The 27,233-nt window shown below is 42.7% G+C and overlaps 2 protein-coding genes across 8 annotated transcripts in view; one reads left to right on the plus strand and one right to left on the minus strand.

Moving 5' to 3' along the window:
- The first annotated feature begins 368 nt into the window (after nucleotides 1-368).
- foxa1 (forkhead box A1) lies at nucleotides 369-3,707 on the plus strand. The gene is made up of 2 exons (XM_064336333.1): nucleotides 369-639; nucleotides 1,780-3,707. Exons 1-2 carry the CDS (start codon nucleotides 568-570, stop codon nucleotides 3,019-3,021), a joined length of 1,314 nt encoding a protein of 437 aa, XP_064192403.1. The 5' UTR covers nucleotides 369-567; the 3' UTR covers nucleotides 3,022-3,707.
- Nucleotides 3,708-10,499: 6,792 nt separating this feature from the next.
- The window catches only part of mipol1 (mirror-image polydactyly 1), a 96,764-nt gene continuing 80,030 nt past the window's right edge, over nucleotides 10,500-27,233 (minus strand). For all 7 annotated transcript variants that reach the window (XM_064336363.1, XM_064336373.1, XM_064336382.1 and 4 more), the window contains 2 exons: nucleotides 18,448-18,678; nucleotides 10,500-11,299 (listed from right to left, as the gene is read on the minus strand). In XM_064336363.1, the coding sequence (XP_064192433.1) occupies nucleotides 11,233-11,299; nucleotides 18,448-18,678 (298 nt within the window). In that variant the 3' untranslated portion in view covers nucleotides 10,500-11,232. The remainder of the gene's footprint in view (nucleotides 11,300-18,447; nucleotides 18,679-27,233) is intronic.

Below are 27,233 nucleotides of genomic sequence, written 5' to 3' on the forward strand. Positions count from 1 at the left end.
ACTACCGTCTCGAGTAAACTGAAGTTCTTGCACTGTGCTTGAAAATGGGTGGTGTTGAGTAATCTCGTGATGCATTGTATTTAAATAGGGATCTGTTGAAAAATCTTTTATTACTCGTGCTATACAAATCATTTAAACTAATTAGCTGCAAGGATTGGCTGTACGCCTGCCTGCCGACTTCTCTCTATTTTTACGTAGCCTGTATCATAGAAGTTGTACAATTTAGCCTACTAGTCTTTTTTTGGCAGATGTTTAAGTCAATCGTTCCCATTACCAGTGGCAACACCGCTGCAGGTGGAAGACCGAATGAAATGTAGGTGTTGCGCCTGCGAATAAAACGACGTGGGACCTGAGCAAATGAAAATAGGAGAAGTGGGCCGTACCGTTTACGTAACAGCCTAGGGAGACAGCTAAACTCTAACTCACTCTACACTCAACACTTCCACACTCTTCTCTGCACTTCTTGCCACGGTGGTGCCAGAGACAGTGAACTGCCTCTGAGGATTCCTTTCTCCTGAAACTTTTGAGCGAAGATTGAATGCTGACGACCTGCGGCTTTCCACCATAATGCTAGGTACAGTGAAGATGGAAGGACATGAAACTCCAGACTGGAGCAGTTATTACAGTGACGCGCAAGAGGTTGGTATTTTTCCATAAATTATAAAGAACGTTGAGAGTTTGACGAAAGAATGTATTTTTTCACTGTGATGTAAAATAATGAATTTACTCTACAATAACGCATCTGTATGTTGTAAATGCACCTATTGCCGTGACACAGCACTAAATCGCATAGCCTGCTTAACCACCGCGTGGTATCATTTAGAAACTAGTGTAATTTGAAAAAGGTTTCGGTTTAAATCTTAAAAAGGACAATGATGCCGAACCCGCCTGGTGGCAGCAGTGGACTCCGATGCTGCCCATCATGGATCTTAACGATGTAATTTGTGGCTCAGCGAGGGAACTCTTTGACCTCACAGAATTATCCAAATTACAAAGTAAATTTTACTAAAAGTAAAATGTACATACATTGTCCTGGGTTCCAAGGGGAGCGAGGCAGCTTCAGGACGCTTAAGTAACTCAGTCTTGCTTTTAACTTGCGGATATTTATCATCGATGGAAAACGTATTTTTGTTTTGTTCTTATCTGAAATACTCAAGTTTTGTTTTTACCATTGAATTTGGCCTGTGATATTTTGCGTTGATAATCGGCTATATACTGTATTAAGGAGAAACACCTCGTGAATAGTTAGGGTCAAGTCATTCTACCTATTTTGTATTCGTGTTCTGTAGAATTGTTAGTGTGTAGTGTTTATTTTAAAGTCAAGTTTAATAGTTTTCCTTCAGACGCAAAATAGGGCTAAATTGTCAACTGGCATGAACAATTAGTCACAATATGGGCTTTTACTTAATCTTATGAGGGGTTGTAGAAGTACTTTAAGGACATACGCGTGATCGTGATGTTCCTATTTATGTTTATGTTCTAACCCATGTATGGGGCATAGATGAGTCGCAGAGATAAGGGTTTTCTTTGTCAATTGTTAACTGCTATCATCCCTTGTTGTCTTCAAATTTGCAATGAATGATACCAGAAAATGCAATCTGTTCGAACATACACTACGATTACAATTTAATGAATAAACCGAGGTCAAAAACATTGGGGCATTAACTAAATACTGAAAATTAAAATGTGTGCATTAAAGGTCAATACAAATTATTATTATTATTATTATTATTATTATTATTATTATTATTATTATTATTATTGTTTGATTTATTTCAGGTATACTCATCCGTGCCCAACAGCGGCATGAATGCAGGACTTGGTTCCATGAACAGTATGAACTATATGGGTATGTCAACCAGCGGAAATATGACCTCCAGTTCCTTCAACATGTCCTATGCGAACCCGGGACTGGGCGCCGGACTTAGCCCTGGAACAATGGCAGGGATGCCTCCAGGCGCAGCCACCGCAATGAACGGAATGACAGGCGGAGTGTCAGCGATGGGCGCTGCCCTCAGCCCCACCAACATGAACGCCATGTCCGCTCAGCAGGCAACCATGAACACGCTGACCCCTTACACAAGTATGAGCCCGGCCATGAGCCCTATGGCATACGCACAGCCCAACCTGAATCGGGCACGGGACACCAAAACGTTCAGAAGAAGCTACCCGCATGCCAAGCCGCCCTATTCATACATATCTCTGATAACCATGGCTATCCAGCAATCGCCCAGCAAGATGCTAACGTTAAGTGAAATATACCAATGGATAATGGACTTGTTTCCTTATTATCGTCAAAATCAGCAAAGATGGCAGAACTCCATACGACACTCTTTGTCTTTCAATGATTGTTTTGTCAAAGTTTCCCGGTCACCAGACAAACCGGGGAAAGGTTCATACTGGGCCCTGCACCCGGACTCTGGAAATATGTTTGAGAACGGTTGTTACCTCCGCAGACAGAAACGCTTTAAGTGCGAGAAAAAGTTGTCTGGGAGCAAAGGATCAGATGGAAGGAAAGACCAATCCGGCGGGTCAGGGTCGCCTCCAAACGACAGTGGCAACACTAAGCTCAGCCATATGGACACCAACTCCATTTCCAGTTCCAACCAATCGTCTAGTCCGCACAGCATGGACCACACGAGCAGTAGCACCTCCGAACTGAAGGGCAGCGGGCCACCGGTACACCCTGCGGCCACTTCAGCCACTGCCTTGTCCTCCATCCCCTTGCCCCCCCACTCGATGTCCCACGAGTCTCAGTTGCACCTCAAGGGAGATCCCCATTATTCCTTTAACCACCCATTTTCCATCAATAATCTAATGTCATCTTCAGAGCAACAGCACAAATTGGACTTGAAAGCCTACGAGCAAGCGTTGCAATATTCTTCATACGGGTCAGGCATTTCTTCCAGCCTGCCTCTGGGCAGCGCCTCCATGGCCGGAAGAGCCAGCATGGACCCATCAGCAATAGAAGCGTCTTACTATCAAGGTGTGTATTCGAGACCTGTTCTTAACACGTCTTAGTCTCGTCCCAAGTTACTCTACTGTATTGAAGAGAAACCGACAGAAAATATTATTTTATTTTTGCATGCACTCGGTGCATAAAGGACTGTTACTTTAATGTATAACAACGTTTATGTAAAAAACAAAATATACTGTAAAGTGTGTCCTTTGAATGATTGTATATCCCAGTTGGAAATCATTGCAGGTGTTTTGCCAGTGTATTTAAAACAATTTCCAGCTTGTAAAATAATCGTGTATTCCCCAATCTACCCGCCGTGTTACAATGTGCATGAATGAAGGTCAATAAGATTTTGTGAAAAATGGAGTGATGCAGGTTATAAAAGAGAAAAAGGAGAGAAAAAAATCAGTAAACCATCTGTCTGTTTCAGATGCTCTACACATGGATGTTGTCATTTTATTCGTTGCTTTGGATCATTTGCTTTTTTTAACAAATACATTTAAAAACCAGATTTTGTATTTAAAAACGTTCATCAACCGTGGAAATGCATAATTATAAATAAAATATGTATTTCTTCATGAAGCAAAAGCGCAGTCTTTTTGTTGTATTTTGAAGTCAAAGACTCACGACTAAAGGCGTACATGTCTGCGTTCATTCGTGTATCTGCTTGTTCCCCCTTTGTTTTTGTGCAACTCGATGTCCTTAATTTATTGCTTGTTCATTCTAAAATAAAAAATTGAAAACTTTATCTTGATTTACTTATTGCTTGTAATTACATGTAACTTTATTATGTCTTAAGCCTAAACGCAAAAAAGGGTATCCAAAATTTGAAAGTGCTTGTCCTGCTGTATAAATAAGAGACGCACTACAACTGGGTGGCAATTTAATTAAAAACAATTTTGGCCAAATATGACAACGACGTTCTCCGTTGATCGTCCCGTGATGGTTGCAGGCTATGTGTAAATCGATTCTTAAGTAAATATTGTTTTTGTTTCTTTCATATTAATGTATTAAATTATTTAAATATATTACACCAATCAATGATTTCTTCATTGTTACACATTTTGGTCGACATTTGAATTTACAGAAACTATCTAGGCCTACAACCTACTATCCATGCAATCTGTCTATAACTAAAAAGCATTGAATCGCCTGTTATTTTATTTCGTTATTATTTTTCAAAACATAAGCTAATTTGTTTAATTTACTACATATTTAAATTTTGTCAAGGGAACAGTATTTCACCGGCCTATAACAAAAAAGGTGGCCTTGCATGCGTGCTTCACGAAGTAAATGCGTGTGTGCATATCCCATTGAAATGGATTTATCAACAATATCATAGAAAGGCCAAATCATCTTTTTGTCAGTTGTAACCTACACGAAGGGCCCGTGAACCTGAACAGATTTGACTTTGATCATGGTATTTTGTGGACACACATTTTGGCTGAGTAACCGTGAAATTCGTTTAATTATCATGTAATTGCCCCCCGTTGCGCAAATAAAATGGAGAGTTGAATCGTTAGACGGAGCCGAGAAATCTCAAGCAGAAAAATCCTTGAAATTTACCTAATCTCGAGGTATTATATATTTAAACGTGCGCATGTGTTTGTAATTTATTGTGATATATTAATAATTTCCCAGTTGTAAAATTATTGTTTTATAGTATAATCAGCCGTGTTATCGTCTTAATCGAGAGGTCTTTCGTAGGAAAAATAATTAAAAAACTGTTACCGAGCTGACAGCAATCGGAAAAAATATTTTGTCTTATCGCCTGCTATTAGCCTAATTCAAGCATAACAAAAATAATAATTCGGAATTACACATAATTATATAAATGTCCCATATTTTTTAAAAAACGTAAACGTCATTGATCTGCGCAGCGCATGATTACAGACCTTGTTATTATAAGCTTTCATGAAAACTACTCGTTGTTTCCTTTTGCCAGATTTAATTGACTTAATAATCATTATACGAAATACAACTAAATGTTAAGCATGCGCATGTGAAACAAGTTGTTCTTTTTTTTTTTTTTGTTTAAATTAATTCTTTAAATGGCACTATAATATGAAAATACTCCAAATTTATGTTAATTGATTCAGGGACTGTAGCCTTTGCGATAAGACGATTGTTTTACCCTTTTAAATGAAATAAGATTCGGTTGCATTGACGGTAATTTCAGCAAGTTTTATAATGGTGGACTCTGGTGTCTATCGTCATCAAGTCGCCAAACGCATCTCTTCCAGAAAACTATTCAGACTTATCTTTATTTGAATCTCAGAGATCACTAATTATCGTTAAGAATGGTTACACGAATTCAATAAATTCCATCTCACTAAAAACATTTATTATTATTATTATTATTATTATTATTATTATTATTATTATTATTATTATTATTATGACAGGCAGAAAATAATGTTTCGTTTTTCACAGAATGATAATCTTCAGTTACTATACCAACTAATCCATTATAAAATAATCAGCATGCGTCGGCGCCACCCACGGATAAGGATATTTTGAGGGGTCCAGAATGTTATTTTCTTTACACCTTCCAATTTAAAACGAGTTGTGAATTTCATGTAATTCATTTAAAAACGTCCCGTACCAAAAAGGCCATCGCTTTTTAAATTTTTAATGGAATCAATTTTATTAAATTTAGTTCAGGCTGTCAGGGTATTTAGGCTGTGGTTAATGCTTGATCTAAATGTATGTTGCTTTGAGTCAATCTCATTTTTTAAAATATGCTTGCGAGTTAATAAAACAAATAAGTAAAATAGCTTTAATTCCTTTTTTACGTTCCAACAGCTCAGCAACAATGGACAAATCCAATACATTCAGTGTTTCCTTTGATCCCGCTTCGCAGTTAATTTATATTTTCCATAAGTTCCCACAGGAACGCACATTTCCTAATGAATGTTTTCGGGGTAGACTCACCACGATCAAAGAGGGGTTTTGTGGTCCATTTCTCAGTATCAACAGAAATCGGTTAGTCGTCAATACAAAAATGCTGTTTTGGCAACTGCTGAAATTATTAGGTTAAAGCAGTCAGATGCCCAGAAACGTCAACACGAGTGGGTCACCAAGAACGCATTTCCTGAAGCGTGGCAACCATATCAAATTTTTAATAGAAAATATCTACTTAACAATGCCAAAGTACCACAGGCCTTGTAATAAAATGACCAGTAATTCTCTTATCACGTAACATACTTATTAATTTCTATTTTGTCGAAGTAAAATGTCAGGACGTAGGCAATTTGAGAACAAACAATGGAAAGTGATCGGTTGGACGGATCAACCAAGCACCAGACATAGGCTATTCATTTTCAACTCCCAGCAAACCCTCCTACTTAGTCTGAACTCCAAGTAATCACTGATTTTGGGACAAAATGTCAAGCAACAGCTGCATAATAATAACACCAGCCTTAAATGGTTAAGTTCTTGGGCGTTTCGTTTTCTAAATGATAACCATTCTGGCATGCTAATGAAACAGAAATGTTTGTGTTAAAAATCTCCACTAAAGAGAAAAGTTGTTTGCACGAGAAATCTCCGAACTTTGGACAGATCTTGTTCACAGTTAGCCCCGCTGCCTAAATAAACGTTGCTGCGCGCCTATGAAGAGTCACTACATTCAAAGTGAAACTGTAAGGGCAAAATGAAAGCAGCCTATCACTTCTTTTCGCGAAACTCAACATACATAGCCTATCACCTGCTTAAATTTTTCTTTTGATTAAGCTTAAACCTTCATAAGAATCTCTAGTTATTGAAATGTTTATTAATAGCCGCAATATCATAAACATTTGCAGGAAAAATCAGGAAAAGTTTACAATCTAAGTTAAATGCGAGTATGCGCGTGCGTATCTACATACAGTCTACATACAGGCATATATGTATATATAGTATGTATATATATATATATATATATATATATATATATATATTTTTTTTTTTTTTTTCCCATGTTGGCACCCAATGAGCAACGGACTACTTTCTTTGGAGAAAAAGAAAAAGTTTCTAATGTGCAAATATGACAATGCAATCAGGTATAAACTTTTACTTAGCATTGTATCTGTCTTTTAATTTTATAAATACCTAAGCTCAATCTTAAGATTTTAAAATCTCAGTCAAAACATAAAAACATAACACACCACACGGTTCTACACAAGCTGTTGCATTCAGATTATTATTATTATTATTATCATTTATTATTATTATTATTATTATTATTATTATTAATAATAATAATAATAATAATCATAATCATAATCATAATAATCATAATAGCAGGATAAATACAACTTATGCACTTGATCATGATGTTGATCATTATTCGTTTCCTTCATCCAGACTTTCAATTGGACGTCTTGCTCCCTGCATATTGAATCTGCTCATTGAAGTCGAGCGGCCTTTATTAATGCGTGACATATGTTATCAGCGGGCAGCGTCCATGGCTGAGGCTTCAGCAGCGCCTTGTTTTCCAACTTATGTGGCATTTCTCGTCCCTCATCAAAAGCCGCGGCGCTTTCTTCTGCCTTATGGACAAAAATTTCGACAACAATGCGCAACCCCTTTTACTTCAAAAGCGGCCATCAGCGAGGCTACCCGTAGACTTTTCTTCTCTGCCTTTTCATTCTTAGTTTAGAAAGCCACTACAGGGCCAAGGCGCTTCTAATACCTTTTGATGGGGATTGAATTAATTATCTCCAATAACACAATTGTGCTTGGCCAACGAAAAGAGCAAAGCAATACCCCTTCAGAATCACAGGCGAAAGAAAAGAGCTTTCAAAGTGTGAGGGAGAAGAGGGAGAGATCTCTATCCGAAATCAGCTTTACAAGCAGCTGGTTTTCCATTAAAAATTATACGGAAGAAGTTTATTAGGGCTTTGTGCCATCCTAATATGCATCCACTAAGTCAGGTTGGTGGTCCTCAGGCAAGTCTGCTCTCATTTCATGTTTTGTGTCTTCATTATTCCATTTGTAATAGAGAGAACGCGTGAAGAAATCACATTTTTGTATTTGAAAACGTGTTTTTGAAGACAATTAAATCCAGTCAGTTTACAAAACCTCAGATTGATGTTCAGCCTTCATTTCAATATTTGCGAGTGAGTGAATGAGCAAGCGAGTGCGCATGTGTACGTGTTGTTGTTGTTGCTGTTGTTGGAAATGCTAGAAAAACCTAAAAATACTTAAGAAATCATAACACATAAAACCGTTAGGGCATCTGTAAGCTAATTGCTCTGATATTGTGATATCAAGCTAAATAATTCCACTACTGCATAAGTCAAATACATGGTTAATAAACATGTTTTCCTACGGTTTTAGCTAAACAGACGACATTAACTTTAATTAAAATATGTTCACCAATGCCCAGTGACCCAAGTAACCTAAAAATATACCATTAAAATCAATCAATACTAAGCTAAATCTCCCCTTGAAACAAATTTCATTCGTTGAAATTCTTTGCTTAAACTGGTGACTGAATAGGCTATATGCCTATATTTATTCGTCAGTAATGACATACCAACACAAATGTAAGTTGTGATTAATTAACAGATCTGATTTTTTTCAGTTGTCAATGTGCTTTTAAGTGCGCATCGCTTGCAATAAAGCCACGTTGATATCGGAGTAAAATGTGCGTAGTGAATAAATGGATGGATTGACGGAGTGCATTAAAGAAGAAAAGACTTGAAAGATTTGGTGTCGTTATAGCAACAGGATCAGTCACGCTTTTCTCTGAAGGCCATTCAACGTTGGGGTGCCGGAACACGTTTTTAATTAAAGTGTATAAAAAGTTGTTTTGTAGTCCTGTCATCGTGCGATCGGTTTTCAAAACGGTTAATCGGGATTCCCTTCCTTTTGATGCCCGCGTGAGCATGGGGTGCAATACTCCACACTGCAAGACGGAGCAAAAGATCTGGTGAAAAAGTGCCACACAAAGAGCTCTAGGCACATTAGAAAATACATCTTAACGTTGAATTTGATATTTAGAATATTTTTATTATAATAATACGGACAGGCATTAATTTAAAAATAAAAAGCCCAAAATGTACACACACCCACACACACACACACACACACACACACACACACATATATATATATATTATATATATATATATATATATATATATATATATATTAGGCCTATAGGCTGCACCCCTTATAGCCTAATGCAGGAAAACCTATGGATTAATAATGAGTACACTACTGTGAATTTGGGCAACGTAAAACAAAACATTGGACTTTCACAAAGTATTGAGACAATGTGGTTATGTAGGACAAGTAGGATTATCAAACAGAGAAACATACAGAGGGAGGACTCTTGTGGGCTCAGAAAAAAGAAGGACACCCAGGTTGTGGGATCTCCACGGTTACGAATGGAGGTGGAATCGACAAGCTTGTAATAGTGTCCAGCTCTATTGAAGGGGAGGGGAAACTCAGCGGCGGGTCCCGCCTAGTACACCCCCCCCCCCTTTTTCCTTCAAACGCCAACTTGAGCAGAGCAGTGCACCCACCACATTCTGAGTACATAATCGATCATCTGCTGCTACACACCTTGCTATATTGGCATGCTTTTTGAAGGACGCGATGGGGCGCTTGAGGGTGAACTCATCGATACCACAAAAGAAACTGTAAACGATGCGGAAATGATTGTTTAGTATTTCGTCGTCGGCAAAGGTTGCCTGATCTCTTTGGCCCTCGTTCTGTTTATAAATTATCAATATGCAAAGTGGAGGGGGGGGGGGGGGGGGGAGAGAGAGAGCCAACATTGCCTTCCAAAGGAGGATGGATTCCTACAACAGCCTACCCTCACTTAGTAAAGTGATCAAAGAAAAAATGGTGAATCTTCCAAATATTTAACAAAGCACTGAAAATTATCCGACAGAGCCGTCTTGAACATAAGCTGAGGCGTCCACAACATGGCAGGACATGACTTTGGTAATTATTGATGTAGCCTATAGCTGTATTATTATCGTAAACACAATTGGGGCAAAAATGGCTAATTATGACCTTAAAGATTCACTTGAAAGAAAGTGTGTAGTAGCCTAGACGAGGACAATTCTTAATAAAACTAAGGTAGACTATAGCAACAAAAAAAAAGCTATTATGCTACATATTAATCCCCGGCGGAAAAACAATGATCTAAAATCATAACTACGCTTAATATTTTCCAAAAATATTTGACTAGAAGACAGTACCAAATACAACCACGCGTATCTTAAATTAAATCTGAATTTTGCAGAATTAAGAGAAGGAATTTCCTCCTAAACTCCGAATAAGGGCCCTTATAAACTGCTTTAGATAAATACAAATAGTATCATGCAGACACTGCTTTATCATTAATTCGATGTTAATCGCACTCCGAGGTGAAAATTGGTTTAGCTATAGCATACACGCGTTTACTGCCACTGCTTTGGACTGAAGACCAAAGATATACAGAGAAAGTCCGTTCGTATCTATAGTCAATCCAAACGCCCTGCCCTCAATTCACAGAAGTAAAGTATGTGAAACTTTTTTTTAAAAAAGCAAACGGCAGATAAAATCATGTTTTTGTAACGGGTGTTTTATTACATTGCTTAAAAACACAAACAAAAACACACTAAACATGTACGTATAGAGAAAATAAGATTGACTGAATCAAAAAAAAAATTTCACTTTTGAAAAGATAGACCAGACAGCGAAGTATATTGTCCCATCAATGCAAGGGTCGTAGGCCTATCGTCGTTGGCAGAGTTTTATCAGTCATGTTCCCTTGTTCGTTGGTAAAAGCGAACATATCAGTAAATAAAATAATGATTTAACACTGAGTGTGACCGGAGAAAGCCACCGGGTTGAGCTCCAGCAGCTTTACCATTTAAAAGTGAACGAGATACGGGACAAATCTCCGTCAAGATAATCCAATAAATGTGATGATCATAATGGATAACGTGTCAAAACAGGTCAGGGTGACAGACGGCGAATTCCCTAACATCAGGCCTATACCAGTAGTACCCAATGCCAGATGACAAACAACAGCGAAAACATTTTTTAAAATAATGATATAATCTAATGTAATAAGCAATTCAGGAAATAACAGTGGCAGTGTAGCACGCGCAGCAACCGAGTGGTTAAACATTTATGATTCGGTTTGATCTGGGCTTGGAATGTGGGTTGAGTGCTGCACTTCTAACAACTGTTTGCCGAGTTAAGGCTGGGGTGTTTACACAGTGTTAAACGCGGCAGCCTGGTCGCCAGATGTGGCCGGCCGGATCGCTCCGGAGCCGACCTCTTCGCCTTCAGATCACCGTCCTGACGCTGCCGGTCCCCACTTTCTTCCTCAGTACCTCCACCAGTCTCTCCAGTCTGAAACGAAGGGATGCAAGGAGAGTGAGAGAAATACGATGGAGAGATCTGTGTACAGACATTGTCAGGAGGCAGGCAACAGTAGGATTTGGGTCTCAGGCCATCCACACTATTAGACTACATGCCTTTAAAACATATTATAGACACCAAATGACAAATCAAATGACTTGTTCCGAAGAAGAAAATGTGAGAATGTTCTCGGAGTGAGCTGAGATGAGCCATTATTTCGTAGCTGGAAGCAAATAATAGCTGAAAATGATTCATTAAAGAATGGTCCTCGGGAAGACGGGTTGTGTGCCCACGGCAGACTCTGAGAAGTTTCTGCAAATAATATTGATAGGCCTATCTTTAATATTGATAGGCATATCTTTGAGGTTCAAAATGGAAGAAAACAAACAAACAAACAAACAAACTTCCTTTAAACCCTTTCTTGGGGTTGCTTAATATAAAATGTGAACAGACATCTTAAAGGTACCACGTGTAACACAAATAGCCTAAAGATTTGTAATACGATTTTGCACATGATCAAAGATATAACCATACATGCTGCAACGCTGTACGGAGGCCTCATCGTTTGATTTACGTTTCCATGAAGGGCACAATGTGACACATCTACGCAGATGTAACGGCGTCTAACGGTGGGCTAACGATTCATTCGCTTTTTGTGAAAATTTGTGTAAATGGGGTTTAGTCAAATAAAAAATAAATAAAAATAAAAATGCAAGACGGTTTTTATACCAAATATTTAAATGGTGTTACAAATGCTAAATTCAATTGGATATAGTCTTCCAGATTGAAAAGTCTATTACCGGAATGCACTTGGACTACCAGCTGCCGCTGTTCGCCAAAAGGAATCATTGGCCTACAGTATAAAAAATAAATTACGTGGATTACGCCTTCTACAAAAACAACGCGTCTCTGCACGACACGATTAAACGTGCAACGTTACAAAGTCGGTGATCATCCGATTGATGATAACTCCTTCTTCGAACAATTTTGTTCATTTAAAACATTGCTTTACACCTCCCACCGTGCTGTAGATGAACATGGAAATATCCGTTTGAAATTCAAGTGTGGAGGGATGAACGAGGGACCTGAGATGAGCTCTTAAATACGTCTCCATTCTTTCACTGATAGTAACCTAATTAACAAGTAGCCTACCATAGCCTGTAGATAGGCTGGACGTGTAGGACGCTTCATAAAGCATCGCTCAGAAGAGAAGTTCAGACGAGTTTATTTGTGAAGATTCCTGTGCTTTTGCTTGTATCACTGCTTCTATCATTTTCCCCTATTAAAATACATTTTGAAATACTAATAACTGGACTAGACTAAATTCTATTTAGTGCAATTTCCCCGGGTAGGGTAAAGAACCAAAAACAACAAGGGCAACGACAAGAGTTGTGGCACGTCGTGAAGATACAGCAGGTAGTTCTGATGCGTCATATAAAACTAAACATTAGAACTAAGATATGTACGCACGTTAATTGAAATCAGAGAAAAAACAAGTGTTAAAGCATTTCTTTTTTAAACACTTCCATTATTTACAAATTTGGCAAATCAAAATGACAAAAAAAGTAAGACTAACTGAAAGTAATAATCTAACTCCAAGGACCAACCACATTGTTGTTACATTTCAAAGATACATTTCATGTTGTTCGGGAGCGGCAACACAAAAAGGGAACTGCAGTTCTAGAATGCCAGAAACCGGGGTGATTACAAACAAAATTAAAACAATTTACAAACACTTGTATATATTCGTTTTTGTCGTTCCAAGAAAGTCAATAAAACTATATTTTAGCTACACGGTCACGTATGTTTTTCCCCCTCCACCAATTGGATTAAAAAAAAAAAAAAAAAAAAACATAAAAAGGGACGAACCTTCCGATTAAATAATATGACAAAATAAGATTAAATAAGAAATACAGCAGGAATATGAATTGGCACATAAAGAAGTGCTCTATGACCGGAACTATTCGCTTTGTACAAAAACCTTGAAGGGGGACACAGATCGCAAAAAGCCCACTGCTAGTCAGTCAGAAGGCAGTGTTATACAGTATCAGCAGGGCTTGGCTGCAGATGATAGGAAAAACAAAAGCACTGGAAAGGAACTGCCCCCCCCCCCGCCCCCCCCTTCTCAGGAGCTCCCTGACCGAGGTGTTGGTTTGCAGTTTGCCTCCAGCTGTTGCCCTGCACATGGAAGTTTCTGCAGTACAGCATGGCTGTATTGATCTATCAGCGACAAACTATACTGTGCACACAGGGGCCAGCAGGCCTGGGGTGGCAGTGCTGTAACCTCAGCTTGTTGTGGAATAGTTTAGAATGGACTCAGGGCTGTTGGCAGGGGGGAGAGAAACAGGCCAAAGAGACTAGTATTTAGCAAAGGTCAACCACACTGAATACACAGGTCTGCTGACAATGGACAGTGGGATAGCCCCACCCACTGACATGTACATGCACGCACGCGCACACACTCACGCCCACATGCACACACGCATGGATGCACACACATACGCACACGCATACATGCACACAGACGTGCATGCAGGCACACACACATGCACACACAAGTACATACGGGCATGCACACACACGCACACATACATGCGCACACACAAACCCAGGGTCCACATACAAACTGTCTCCCTCTCTCAAGCACACATCCACACACACAAACACACAAACACACACACACCATACATGAAATACGCAATCCTTCTGGTCCTCGATATATATTCCTCAGCCTGTTTCTCACACACACACATACACACACACACAATTACAAGGTCCAGACTCTGCAGCATGGCTGTCCAAGGTGTGCTGGTGTGGTGGCAGTGGGAGGGGGGATTTGGAGAACACTGTTTACTGAGGGGGCAGTAAACCCTAAACAGACACGCCAGGGAGGAGTTGGGAAATGTACAAATCCTGATTAAGAATTCAGCGTGTCGCAAAACCAACAATTATAGCTGGAATAATTCAGAGTAAACACAGATTATGCATTAATGCTAAACAACGGCATATTTTCGGCAGAACATTAAATATATCAGTGTTTCATTGCGCCTTTTTGATATTCATACTGCAGTCCGTTATTACTGGACTGCATGAGACTTACCAAGATTTTACTACAGGTGACTCAGAATAGCCAGGACAGCTGCTTGAGTGACTGTGACAGTAAGGGTGCTGCAATACCTTTTTTCCTTCATAATAAATTCATTTAGACCTTGAGAGTAATTTTTTACGATAATAGTGAATGCAAATAATACAACTGTAAAACAGGAGATTAAATTTAATGGCAGAAATCCTTGCAACAAAAAGCCATTAATAGCTGCCTAATCTCATATATCTCTTATGCCCTCAATGATGCCCTTTTAATTAAAGGCATAACTGATAATGAACCAAATCAATATCACCTTCAGGTCCACAAAAAACCAACGGTGAGGAGATGAGTTTTCAGCGTCATGCATGTAAGGAGATAAACAGGTGGTTAAAAACTGAGGGCTGTGCCATTATAAGCCCACGCAAGTGGCTCAGAGAGAGCGAGGCATGATGGGATACGACAGGCAGGCCCGCCGGGGCCCATCTGCGGCCCGCTCCCCGATGAAAAGGGCCTTTGTGTCCCTTCCCACGGCCAAGTTTGATCGGGCGGGTCATTAGACATTCAGCTCAGGCCCTCGGTCGGCGGAGCGGCGGCGCTGGCACCCGGGTGCCACATTCCCGCGCCGCCGGCCCGCTTCCTCCCGCCGGCCGGCAGCGCCGGCTCCCCCCGCATTCTTCTCACCGCCGTGCGACGGGGGTCCGCGTCAGAGCCGCTTCCCGGAGCCTCAGGGGGGCAGCCCTCGGGGCCCGTCCCCCCCAGCCCGCCGCGCTCCGCCACGGGGTCAGCTCGCGCAGGGGTGCGAGGGTCTCTGATCCCTGCCCCGCCACCGCCCCGCCGGGAACCTCCCAATTCTGGGAAAAGTCTGTCCCGGTCGTGACCGCGCCCGCCCCCCTGCGAGGCTCCGCTTTTCTACAGGGGCCGCCGGGGGCCCAAACCCGCGAACGAGGCCAGCGCTGAGCGCAGCTGCTCGTCAAAGCGCGGAAGCCCAGACGCTCGGCGAGCGCGGAGCCCCTAACGTCCCCCGGATGAGAGCGCGCGCTAAACGCCTAAACGGAAAGCACGCGCGCATGTCACCAACGCAGGCTCATTAAAGCTCATCTACCGCCAGTAAGCACGGCAGCAGCTTTCTTATGTTCCTCCAGCGTAAATCCCCGGCATTCCTCGAGGCCGAGCGTTTCTGCGGAACTCCGCTTGGCTTCGGGAAGCCGGAGCTGGCTCACCGCAGATCCCGGCCTCTTCTCGGGACGAGCCCGGGGGGGCGAGAGACTCGGGGGCGTCTGCGTAAACACGGCGGCGGCGGCGGTTTGGACGGCGAGGGGCTGCGCGGCCCGGCGAGCGGCACGCTGCGCGTCCTTCCCGTCGCGGGTCCTGCGATGACGGACGGTCTCGCGCCGGCGTGGGGTGCGAATGACGTGTGTGTGTGTGTGTTGCCTTTATTAGCACCCCGACCTCCAACGTCCCAGCCCTTCCAAAAACAGTAAGACTCCCACCCGGTTACTTGAGGTATTAAATGAGCCTTTTCACTCAAAATACATTTCTCAGCGTGCTGCGTGTCTGCAGGCACAGTGGAGTCTTTACAGACGGACTACTGAGGGCTGGGCGTGCACTCAGACGCTCAGAGAGGAGGGGGGTGCGGGACAGATACCCATTAGAAAGGACCCTTTAATACAATACCAGAGCTCTCCCTATTTTGATTCCCAACCTGTGGGAAGAGGCTTCTGAGCGCTTGTGAACCGGCCCTACCCCCGCCCCGCCCCACCCGCCCGCCCACCCGCTAATTCAGCGCGCAAACAGAAGAGCCGGCGCGTCGGGCTGAGGGCTTGTTTGCTTTGCATGGGGAGCCCCTGTGTGGCTGTGGGAGCCGCGGGGCTGGGAGGCTGCCCAGACAACCACACACTCAGACTGGGGGAGGGGCCAGATCTGCAGAGGCAGGGGCAGTTAGGGGGGGGGGGGGGGGAGAGTAGAGACAGGGGTAGTTAGAGGCAGAGGGGAGCATGAGTAGAGGTAGGGGCAAGTTAGAGGCAGAGGGGGAGATGAGTAGAGGTAGGGGCAGTTAGGGGTGGAGGGCGAGAGGAGTGCAGGTAGGGGCAGTTAGGGGTGGAGGGGGAGAGGAGTGCAGGTAGGGGCAGTTAGGGTGGAGAGGCAGAGGACAAGATGTAGGGGCAGTTAGGGGTGGAGGGGAGAGAGAGTGCAGGTAGGGGCAGAACAGAGAGGAGAGGAGTGCAGGTAGGGCAGTTTGGGGTGGAGGGGGAGAGGAGTGCAGGTAGGGGCAGTTAGGGGTGGAGAGGGAGAGGAGTGCAGGTAGGGGTAGTTAGGGGTGGAGGGGGAGAGGAGTGCAGGTAGGGCAGTTAGGGGTGGAGGGGGAGAGGAGTGCAGGTAGGGGCAGTTAGGGGTGGAGGGGGAGAGGAGTGCAGGTAGGGGCAGTTAGGGGTGGAGGGGGAGAGGAGTGCAGGTAGGGGCAGTTAGGGGTGGAGGGGGAGAGGAGTGCAGGTAGGGGCAGTTAGGGGTGGAGGGGGAGAGGAGTGCAGGTAGGGGCAGTTAGGGTGGAGGGGGAGAGGAGTGCAGGTAGGGGCAGTTAGGGGTGGAGGGGGAGAGGAGTGCAGGTAGGGGTAGTTAGGGGTGGAGGGGGAGAGGAGTGCAGGTAGGGGTAGTTAGGGGTGGAGGGGGAGAGGAGTACAGAAAGGGGCAGTTAGGGGTGAAGGGGGCAGGGGAAGATGAGTAGACAGGGGCATGTGGAGATAGGTGGTAAGTCTTGGGCATGGTAGATAACTGCAGTGTACTACCAGTACAGCAGTGACTCTGCTTTGCCAAAGCTGGTTTACTTTCTTAACAAAAAGCCACTACAGGGTACAGATATAACCGTGTGGCATTGGTCTTAAACTCATAACCGGTTGCTAACTTCTGGTGCCCGGAGAATAGTGATTGATATTCAGAGGGCGAGCTTATGTATGAAGTCAGCTCGTCGCAGATTTAAGGATAAGTGGAAGCCCAATGAACCAACAGGCCCAGCCAGGGTTCCTTTACCTCTGTGAGGAAAGAAAAAAATACTTTTCTGGTTCTCACCTTCTACCAGGAAAAAAAGGGCAGTTCACCATTGAAAATAAACTCTCAAGGCTACCGTATTTGTGTACAAATGAAACCAAACATACAAGCAAAGCTCTTGTTTGATCTGATGGTGCCCCTTTTCACCAGAATGTAGAATTCAGATAAACTACAGTTGAACTTTGTGTACTTGGAAACGGGTCTCCCTTGACACTTTCCCTCTCACTTTTTTTTTGTTTCTAACCACTGTTCTGGTCCAGCCAGTGTGTTTGCATAAGATATTCAAGCAAGGCTTTTTGAAACATTGGAGAAACTGAAGCATTTCAGCGAAGAAACCTTCAGTGGAGATTCAGACCCCTCAGTCTGTGAGAAACTCCACCCTGGAAGCTGAACTTCAGATGAACCTTTCTCACACTATTGCCTGACCCGCAGCCAAGCAATAGAGAGCATTTCTGCGGCTCTGCTGAGAGAAAGCGACTACGGGCAAAAAGAATCCCACAATCCTTTGTGCCCATCCTCATCAAACGAAGTCGGAGACAATAAAAGAGAGCCACTGTTTATATAGACTGGTGAGGTCTACTGCTGCTGTCCAGGCTGCTGCCGTGACTCTTCCACGTGAAGAGTGACCCCCGCTTGTCAGATGATTGTAGCAGGCTGGGGGGCCTGCCTCTGTGCCTTAACAGCATGTAAAAGGCAATATGGCTCCGGGACCTTACAAAGTGTTTTATTAGCTGGGGGGGGATGTCAGAGCCTCCTGCACAGCTGGTCAAGGAGTGACTGTTAAAGTAACAAAACCAAGAGGCTGAAAGAGGAGCAGGACAATAGCCAAGCTTGAGAACAGTGTAAAACAGACTTTGATGCCCGAATTCAATAGTGTTCAGGAGAGACAAAAAAAAAAAAAAGAAAAGTGAAAAACAAATAAAAATGGAGCATTCTGTCATCAGCAAATCCTTTCAAGAAAGGAGGAGGCTGAATGGGGGAGGGGGTTTGACAAAACTAGGGAGGGACTCACTTTTGAACTTTCTCACTGGCTTCCTTCTCGGCCTCCCGAGCAAGCTTGAGTTGGGCCTGTGTGCTTTGGTGCTCTGAAGCCAGGGCCTGGATTTGGGCCTTAAGCTGCTCTTGGTGAAGAGTGGCCTGGGTGAGCTGGCCCTCCTGGGTGTGCAAGGCCTCAGAATTGGCATTGAGCGTGGAGTCAAACTGCTCCTTCAGGCTGGCCTCCTGGGACAGGGACTGGTGAAGACTATGGAGAGAGGAAGGGCAGGGCATGAGATTATCTGAAATGCAGCCTCACTTGTCAGGCTCACAATCTAAGGTACTACCTTTTAGATTTAATGAAATGCACTTTAAGGGCATATGTAGTTCAATCAAACAAGACTTTTCCAGATCCAATCAAACAGTCAAAACAGTCAATGTTATTCTATAAGCTTGGAGCACAAAGCCAAGAACTAGGGAACGCTGTGGTCTGAAATCTGGTGCCTGGGTAGGAGGCAGGAGCTTCTTAAAGAGCAAGAGACTTTCTGTTCAAAGAAACTGGTAGCCTGCCTCCTACTATACTCCCAACGGTCTCAATACAATAAAATAAATATTACATATTCCAGGAAAAACACATTTAAAATGAGAAATTGTATTATATATTTATTTTATAAATAAAGCCATTAAATAGTGCAGTTGTTTCCCAATTTGTCTGTAATACTTAGGGAGCAACAAGAGCAACAAACACTGGCAATTTCAACTGCTACAGTAGAACTTGCTCTTCAGTATATTATACCCTATAGGTTCCGCACAATTAAATCTAAAAACACTTCAGGTATTTGTTGTAAATCTATTATGATGTGTTAAATGGTGATTAAGGAGTTAAAATATTAGTCACTGTGGCTTGTGCAAAGTTGAAATGGTTTACTCTGTAATAAAAAGTGATTGTTCATTCAATGGACAAGTGTTTTAAGCAACACACATTGTTTACCCTTACTAGAGCAACATAATAATAAAGTGGTAGCATATTTGTTTCCCATAATATGGGTCTGTGCATAGTAGTAAAGCAAAGCAGGAATACAATAGTGACCGTAGATCAGCAATCATTATAATACTAATGTACAATTAACATTAGTTTCCAAATTGTTCATAAAACACAGGACATCACTGCAGTATGGCAACAAAATGTATAGTGGTTTGCTGCCAATTTAAGTTAGAACCGTCAAGAACAGTGTGTAGATTAATCAACACAGATTAAAACAGCTAATACAAAGAAACTGAATTAATGTAAACAAATGGTCTAACCCAGGCATGTGCTGACATGTCTGCCATTAAAATATCTTGCTGGCACATAAAATTGGTGAAATGCCAATTTTAGCAATTACATCCAAATTCATTAAACAGTGCAAATTTGCCGATAATATTATTTTTTAATTTGATAATTTTGTGTTGGTGGGGCTCCTGTTGTATTTTATTTTCTAGAGAAATAGCAAAGGTCTGTACTTAAAATACACTACACATGATCCACAGTACATTTTGTCAATGGTGAAAATTCCAGAGCTTCGAATTACAGGGTTCTACCGGCTATTTTTACCAGAAAAGTTTTCAAATATCACACAGGAAATGGTTTCATATAGTTTCAGTTCTCCTTAACTCCATGACCACTACCTTACCTTAACTCCGCTCCACTACCTTACAGGACATGCTAAAGCAAGGTCTTAATGACATTCGACAGTTGACTATGTTGTTTTGCACCTGTGTTTTGTAGTTGTCCATGACCATGAAATGCACTTTTGTATGTCGCTTTGGATAAAAGTGTCTGCCAAATAAATGTAATGTAATGTAATGTAATGACTATGATTACAAATGTAGCAAGAAACAATTAACATTTTAGTCAGGTTGCCAATAGCTGGCTGGTTATATGATTATAATCATGAACTTAAGAATATATCTAGTTAGCTAGCTAACAGAATGGTGCCAGCTAGACAGCTGGATGGATCAAGATAAATTGGCAAGTTTTTAAATGTTTTTTTCTGTTACATTTGGTTTCTGCTTGCATATGGGTTCCATTACTTCCTTTCAATTTAACTTGAACTGCCATATGGGAAGGTGGGTGGTGATGGGGGGGCATTGTGTGTATATATATATATTTGTTAATGTTCTCTGTAAAATGATTGAAATGGGGGGGGGGATTATATATATATATATATATATATATATATATAGTATATGTCAATATATAAGATTTATATCTCAAGGCAATCCCAAACTGCATTTCAATTAAGGGGAAATCCCCACAGCCCTAATTTCTCTGGGTCATTCACTTTCACTTCCTCTGGAGAACGCTAAAAACAAAAAAGAAAGATGGCCACAGCTGACAATTAGCAATTGTCCATTTGACTCCCACGTGTATTTCTGTAAAAGGGCTGACCTTTCACCACAGACTCCTGAAGCACTACCCACCTGTCCTTCCACTTGCATGAGTGAGCGCTCAATTGTAGTGAGATAAGAGTGAGAGTAAAATAACTTGTTTGAGCAGTTACAGTGTTCATGACAAAAAATATTAATAAATACTGCTCTAAAACAGCATAACAGGCAGCACAGTCTGGGCGGACCGGCCTCAAAGTGAAGACAAAAACAGCACCGCAAATTCCACCCAAGTACTCGGTATATAATCGGTGTTTTGCCTCTCTTTGAGTCAGTCCAGCCTCCCCAGTTACAGAGCTGCAGATGACCGTACGCTGTTCCGTGTTCCACGCGCTAACAGTCGGCAGCTTGACCTTACCAACGAAAGCAAGCTGACAGTTTACCTGTCGCTGAGAAATGTCACTCTGTACCAACAGCCTGCATCAACAGACAAGTTTAATATTCGAGCGGAATGTCAGTACAAGAAACAATATCGGGAGGTAATAATGCGGCAGAATGTCAACCGAATACATTACCGGCGAGTGAGACTTAGCGCGCCAAATTGACTGGGAGCACGGAGGTGAGGAGGAGACAGATGATTTTCAGTTGACTGTGAGGCAGCTTTAAATAATAAAAAAAGACCAAGTAAACATTAGTAGCACCGTTGTCTAAACTTGAGGTGGTTCACTTGGCAAAAGACACCCACACCCGCTTGCCTTTCAGGGTAGCAGCAGCTTACAATAACAATTCAGCCACAAGTAAGCAAGCCCTACACTAATTAGCACTGGAAACAGATGGAAAACATGAACTGAACAAGAATTCCCTATTAGAAGAGAAAAACGCACAAGCTTCTAACTGCAAAATTCATGTATAACAAAATGTACATGGACATATCTTGTCACAGAAAATTCACATTTTTTTCATTACGCCTTGTTCATTTGTCTTCTCATAATTGTTATGGAGAGGCAGGGAACAGGTTAGCAACAACTCAACATGTAAACATTTAAATGCAATACTATCATAAAATTCGGAATCCCACTTGTGAAATGATTTTTTTTAAGAAAAAAAAAAGAAAGAATTGGGTGCCTTTTTTAGTTCTTCATCTCCAAAATGCAATATGTAATTATAACCCTCTCAGCAAGGGGAAGAATTTAATGTCATTGCCAAAAGTAATTGAAGTACAGCAATAAAACGGAAATAACTTGATATTAAAAAGGAGGGGAAGAGCAGATGGAAGCCGAAGAAGGAGAGAGCACTTGGGAGATGGGTAAGGCAATAACAGGACGACAGCTTTTCATTCCCAGCTCCTCCACCAGCTTCAGCCCTTGGTTTCTTTTACCTTTATTTGCTCGAGGTGTACCACAATCTTTTGTAATACTACCACAAAGTCAAACTCAAAGCTTTGCCTTTTTTCACCCCAATCTTTGCCTACTTGCCAATGAATCAGTGTCATTTCTTTATGTATGCAGAGAGCCAAATGCTTGACCCATTATCAGCGTGTTGGATATTCACGCAATTCAGTAATGCACTACAGGACTGAATATTGTCTTTCACTCCTGCTAGTTCTGGATGTGATATGGATTCTCCTTGGTAAGAGGACTAACGGTAAGCGCATGGAGACCAGGACCAGATTTTTACTACGGATGCCTTTTCCTCATGTTCGAGCAGAAAATGAGCGCTCAGCCAGAGCCGACTTATCTGTCCAGACACAATCAGCAAGCCAGAACCTCAGTCTTTTTCAGCACTAACATAAACAACATCACGTAGATTACACTTTGATTTTGCTTTACATTTAAATATTTCTCTTGCCATCCACATTAAGTGATGTTCATGGCCAGTGGGAGTGGGCCTAAGTGTACAGAAGACAAGTGCGTGTCTTCAATAAATCAGTCTGCATCCGAGTAATATTAAATTTAGGCACAGGAAAAAAAATATTTGCTTGATGGAATATACCGACTTCACCAACACAGGGTCTGATAAGGTTCTGTTTACATACAGGATTAATAAATAGAAACAAATTATATTAAGACTATCCCTGAGGCAGACGCGTGCTAGAGACACTACAAGCTCTAAGGTGAATAAAGCTACGGATAGCTTTGGATAACAATGCCGAGATTTCTTTTTTTCCTTTCTTTTATCTTTGACAGGCCTGCCTGCGCTGCAGTCAGTCAGTCTGGACTGACAGAGAGAGCTAGATTAATGGGCACCGTCCTGCCGGTGCTCAGGTCCCCAGGTAATTATGTGTACATTGCCTTAAAATCATATTAGTCATTCTGACCCATTGCAGTTTTTAATTAGTTTGAAGGAAGCTACCGTTTTATGTCTTTTCACATCAGAGCGGAAGGTAATCAATTCAGATGTGATATTGATAGCCATGGAGTGATGCAAACTTGTGTGCTTTGTTTAATTAAATGCAAACATATTGGGTACAAAGGTCCAATGGCAGACACAAACAAGGGCTGAGGAGGATTGCTTCACAACGGATTATCTTATCTAGTCCCCCTAACCCCCTGTTCCCGCCCCAAAATTATTTGTGCAAGGCAACGCATAAAGCACAAATCATTGCAATTTAGGTCAGTTTGATAAACACTTCAGAGAAAAATAAAAACGCAGCAACACAAACTGGTGCTCAGATTCTGAAGCGCAGTTCCTTTCTGGACAAGCATTTAAATATGAGAGGCGAAAAAGGGGATAAAATGTGATTCTGTTTTTTTCTTTTTGACCATTGTATGAAAGACAGTCTCTCTGTGTCCTGGAGATGGCCATCCTTCAGGAGTAAGTGTGACACTGGTGCACTTTACACAAATAATGCAGGCTAAGGAACTGTCACGACTTTCTCCCAAATCAGCCCAAGCACAAAACAACTGCCATAAAATAAAACAATGATAAACATTACCAGGTATATCTGAATGAGCATTTATGAAAACAAACATGCCCACAGACCTGCACAAGATACCAGTACAAGTTCACTAGGCTGTCTGCTGGTCTATCGATCGGCATGTGTGCGTGCAAACATGCACATATATATCCTCAGAAGGTCAGAAATAAAGTTTAAGTATTTTATTTTTTTGGCAAAATGCAAGTGTCTTGGGTGAGAAAAACATTTAGCAGTGAAAATATTTTTTAAAATATTATTTATTTATTATTTTTATTTTTGAATGTCCATTGTAGTGCAGGTTTCAGCACAGTAGAATATATGGCTCTTGACCAGAGACTCATGTTTCCTACAAAGAAACAAAAACAAATTTCTGAGCCTCTTAAGAGGATATGCATACAAAAAACACACTCTAAAGTTTACAAACATGTGATTTGAAGCTTTAATAGATATTTCTGATGATGTTATATAAGCACGTCTGTGGTCCACTGCATTTTTGTCATGAGATAGTAGTGAAGTAATCATATTCCCTGTTTGAGGCTCTCTCCCTTACACAGTGACCAAAACAAAATTTGGCAGTGAAAATTCATTTACGTGACCATCAATGTCCCTGAACTGGGCGTGTCTGTGGGCCAGTCTATGAACACTGAATACACTTAAATTACAGCTGCTGCGAATTAGTGAAATATGAGACCAAATAGGGCAGTGGTCCTCCAAGGAGAGAGCCGAGAGGCAGCAGGCAATGTGGAAGACATTGGCTTGCTGGAATTGGCTTTATTTTATTATTTTTTTAAACCCAGCAAAATAACCACTTGGAATCGCCACACCTCTACAGAAAGGGATCAATGTCAATAAAACTCTTGCACCAGGTCCTGTAAATTCAGGGGTACAAGCGATGGGGGAACCAGTAAGGATTAAAATTTGGGTCATTGAAGCTACACAATGTACAATGGTTTTTTCTGTCAGTATGTCATTCTACTAGGCACCATGACGCGTTTGATCAAAGGAAACAAATACCACAATGCGTCACAAATATGAGCTTCATCAGTCACTTAGACTTTTCACCTGGATGTGCGTGTGCGTGTGGGTATAAGTGCATATGTGTATGTGACTGTCGGTTTCTCTAGCCCTTCTGATGGGGACAGAGTGGATTGCCATTTCGAACCTGCAGTTAACCATTAACTCAGTTCATCAGATAGCTAATCGCAGGTGCTGGACAGCAAGGAGCTCCTAACGAACCTGCCCTCCAGTTCTGAAAAGCAAATCCCTGGTTAATGGTTAATGGGTTCAGAGGCATGCTATCACAGGAATATGTAAAAGAACCTTTTAATAGAGACTTATCTGCTGCGCTCTGAGCAAACAGGGGCCGGTCACCACAGAGCAGGAGCCACAGACAGGCGTCCTCCGCCACCCTGCCCTGGCAAGCCCACAGCTCCGCCTGCCCCGCCCTGTCCGCTCACTGCTATGGCAACGCCGGCTCCACAAAAACAAGCCTGCAAGGTGTCGCCTGCTTTAGGGAACAGGCATAAATGAGTCCGCATTGTTTTTCACGAGCCTGTTCTTCCCTCCGCTGCCAGCACCGCCCGCCCACCTGAGTGATGTAAGCGCCAACAGCAGCGGCTGGCGGTTTCCAGGAGCGGCGTGCGTCACAAACCCACGCGCTTCCTCTTTCTCCCGCTCTCCGCCGAAGCTCGCACGCCAGGGCGGCTGATGCGTTTTGCAGCACAAACTGGAAGGGCCTTTTCATTCAGGTGACTGGGGACCTGCCCATTGAGACCAAGCCCTGTCACTGAAATTCGAATTCAGCCTAAAATGGCAGACACCCTGGTCACTCGTTCTGCAGGACTCAAGAAAAAAAGAAAAGGGTAAATGCAGAGAGCGCCTTCCTCAAGCGGCCATTTGGCGCATGGTTAGCGCAATGTATGCTAATGCTTTCATTGGACTGAGTGGCTTCTGCAGGTAACTCTGGTAACTCAGCCTTAACATTCCCACCAACTGGAAACCTTTATGCTCATGTGTCCAAAGTAAACTGTGGATGTCGCTAAACGTCTCCTTGGAAACAGAGTGACAAATAACAATGACACAGATCACAGTGGAGCAGCCGTTCACAACGGCATGATCCAGTCCCAGCCGATACTGCGCTAACAGGAGAGTCCAGTCCCAGCTCCAACTCCGCTAAAAACAGATTTGAGTCCCAGCTCAGACTGTGCTAATAGGAGAGTCCAGTCCCAGATCAGACTGTGCTAATAGCAGACTCCAGTCCCAGCTCAGACTGTGCTAATAGGAGAGTCCAGTCCCAGATCAGACTGTGCTAATAGCAGACTCCAGTCCCAGCTCAGACTGTGCTAATAGGAGAGACCAGTCCCAGATCAGACTGTGCTAATAGGAGAGTCCAGTCCCAGATCAGACTGTGCTAATAGGAGGGACTCCAGTCCCAGCTCAGACTGTGCTAACAGGAGACTCCAGTCCCAGATCAGACTGTGCTAATAGGAGGGACTCCAGTCCCAGCTCAGACTGTGCTAACAGGAGACTCCAGTCCCAGATCAGACTGTGCTAATAGGAGGGACTCCAGTCCCAGCTCAGACTGTGCTAATAGGAGAGTCCAGTCCCAGATCAGACTGTGCTAATAGGAGGGACTCCAGTCCCAGCTCAGACTGTGCTAACAGGAGACTCCAGTCCCAGATCAGACTGTGCTAATAGGAGGGACTCCAGTCGCAGCTCAGACTGTGCTAATAGGAGGGACTCCAGTCGCAGCTCAGACTGTGCTAATAGGAGGGACTCCAGTCGCAGCTCAGACTGTGCTAATAGGAGGGACTCCAGTCCCAGCTCAGACTGTGCTAATAGGAGAGTCCAGTCCCAGCTCAGACTGTGCTAATAGGAGAGTCCAGTCCCAGCTCAGACTGTGCTAATAGGAGAGTCCAGTCCCAGATCAGACTGTGCTAATAGGAGGGACTCCAGTCCCAGCTCAGACTGTGCTAATAGGAGGGACTCCAGTCGCAGCTCAGACTGTGCTAATAGGAGGGACTCCAGTCCCAGCTCAGACTGTGCTAATAGGAGGGACTCCAGTCGCAGCTCAGACTGTGCTAATAGGAGAGTCCAGTCCCAGCTCAGACTGTGCTAATAGGAGAGTCCAGTCCCAGCTCAGACTGTGCTAATAGGAGGGACTCCAGTCGCAGCTCAGACTGTGCTAACAGGAGAGTCCAGCCCCAGATCGAACTGCGCTAATGACTATTGAGTTAAAGGTGTTAAAGTGAGGTTCCATTTGCACCAGTGAATATATCCCATCCCAAGAGGGTCTTTCAGGGCAGGAATAGGGTGTTAATATGTGTCCCAGTTGGCTGGATTCCTTCCAGTGCTGGCTGACTCTCAAACAAAGCACCATCTCCCCTCAACCCGTCAGTCCAATCTAAACACACCAGAACAACTCGCGCCTTGCAGTAATGTTTTTCTATTGTTTTTCCTTAACCACGACCCCCCCCCCCTACATGGGGGGTTATTCGAGTGGCCATTCCTCCCCCCCCTTCGTCACAGCAGCTTGCGCG

This window comes from Anguilla rostrata, chromosome 1 (assembly GCF_018555375.3).
Source record: "Anguilla rostrata isolate EN2019 chromosome 1, ASM1855537v3, whole genome shotgun sequence".
NCBI classification, from domain to species: domain Eukaryota; kingdom Metazoa; phylum Chordata; class Actinopteri; order Anguilliformes; family Anguillidae; genus Anguilla; species Anguilla rostrata.

Bases quoted from the DNA above. Each gene is read 5' to 3' on its own strand.
- foxa1 (XM_064336333.1), top strand. From the start codon at position 568: ATGCTAGGTACAGTGAAGATGGAAGGACATGAAACTCCAGACTGGAGC. The intron at 640-1,779 runs GTTGGTATTTTT...GATTTATTTCAG, and splicing joins ATTACAGTGACGCGCAAGAG to GTATACTCATCCGTGCCCAA.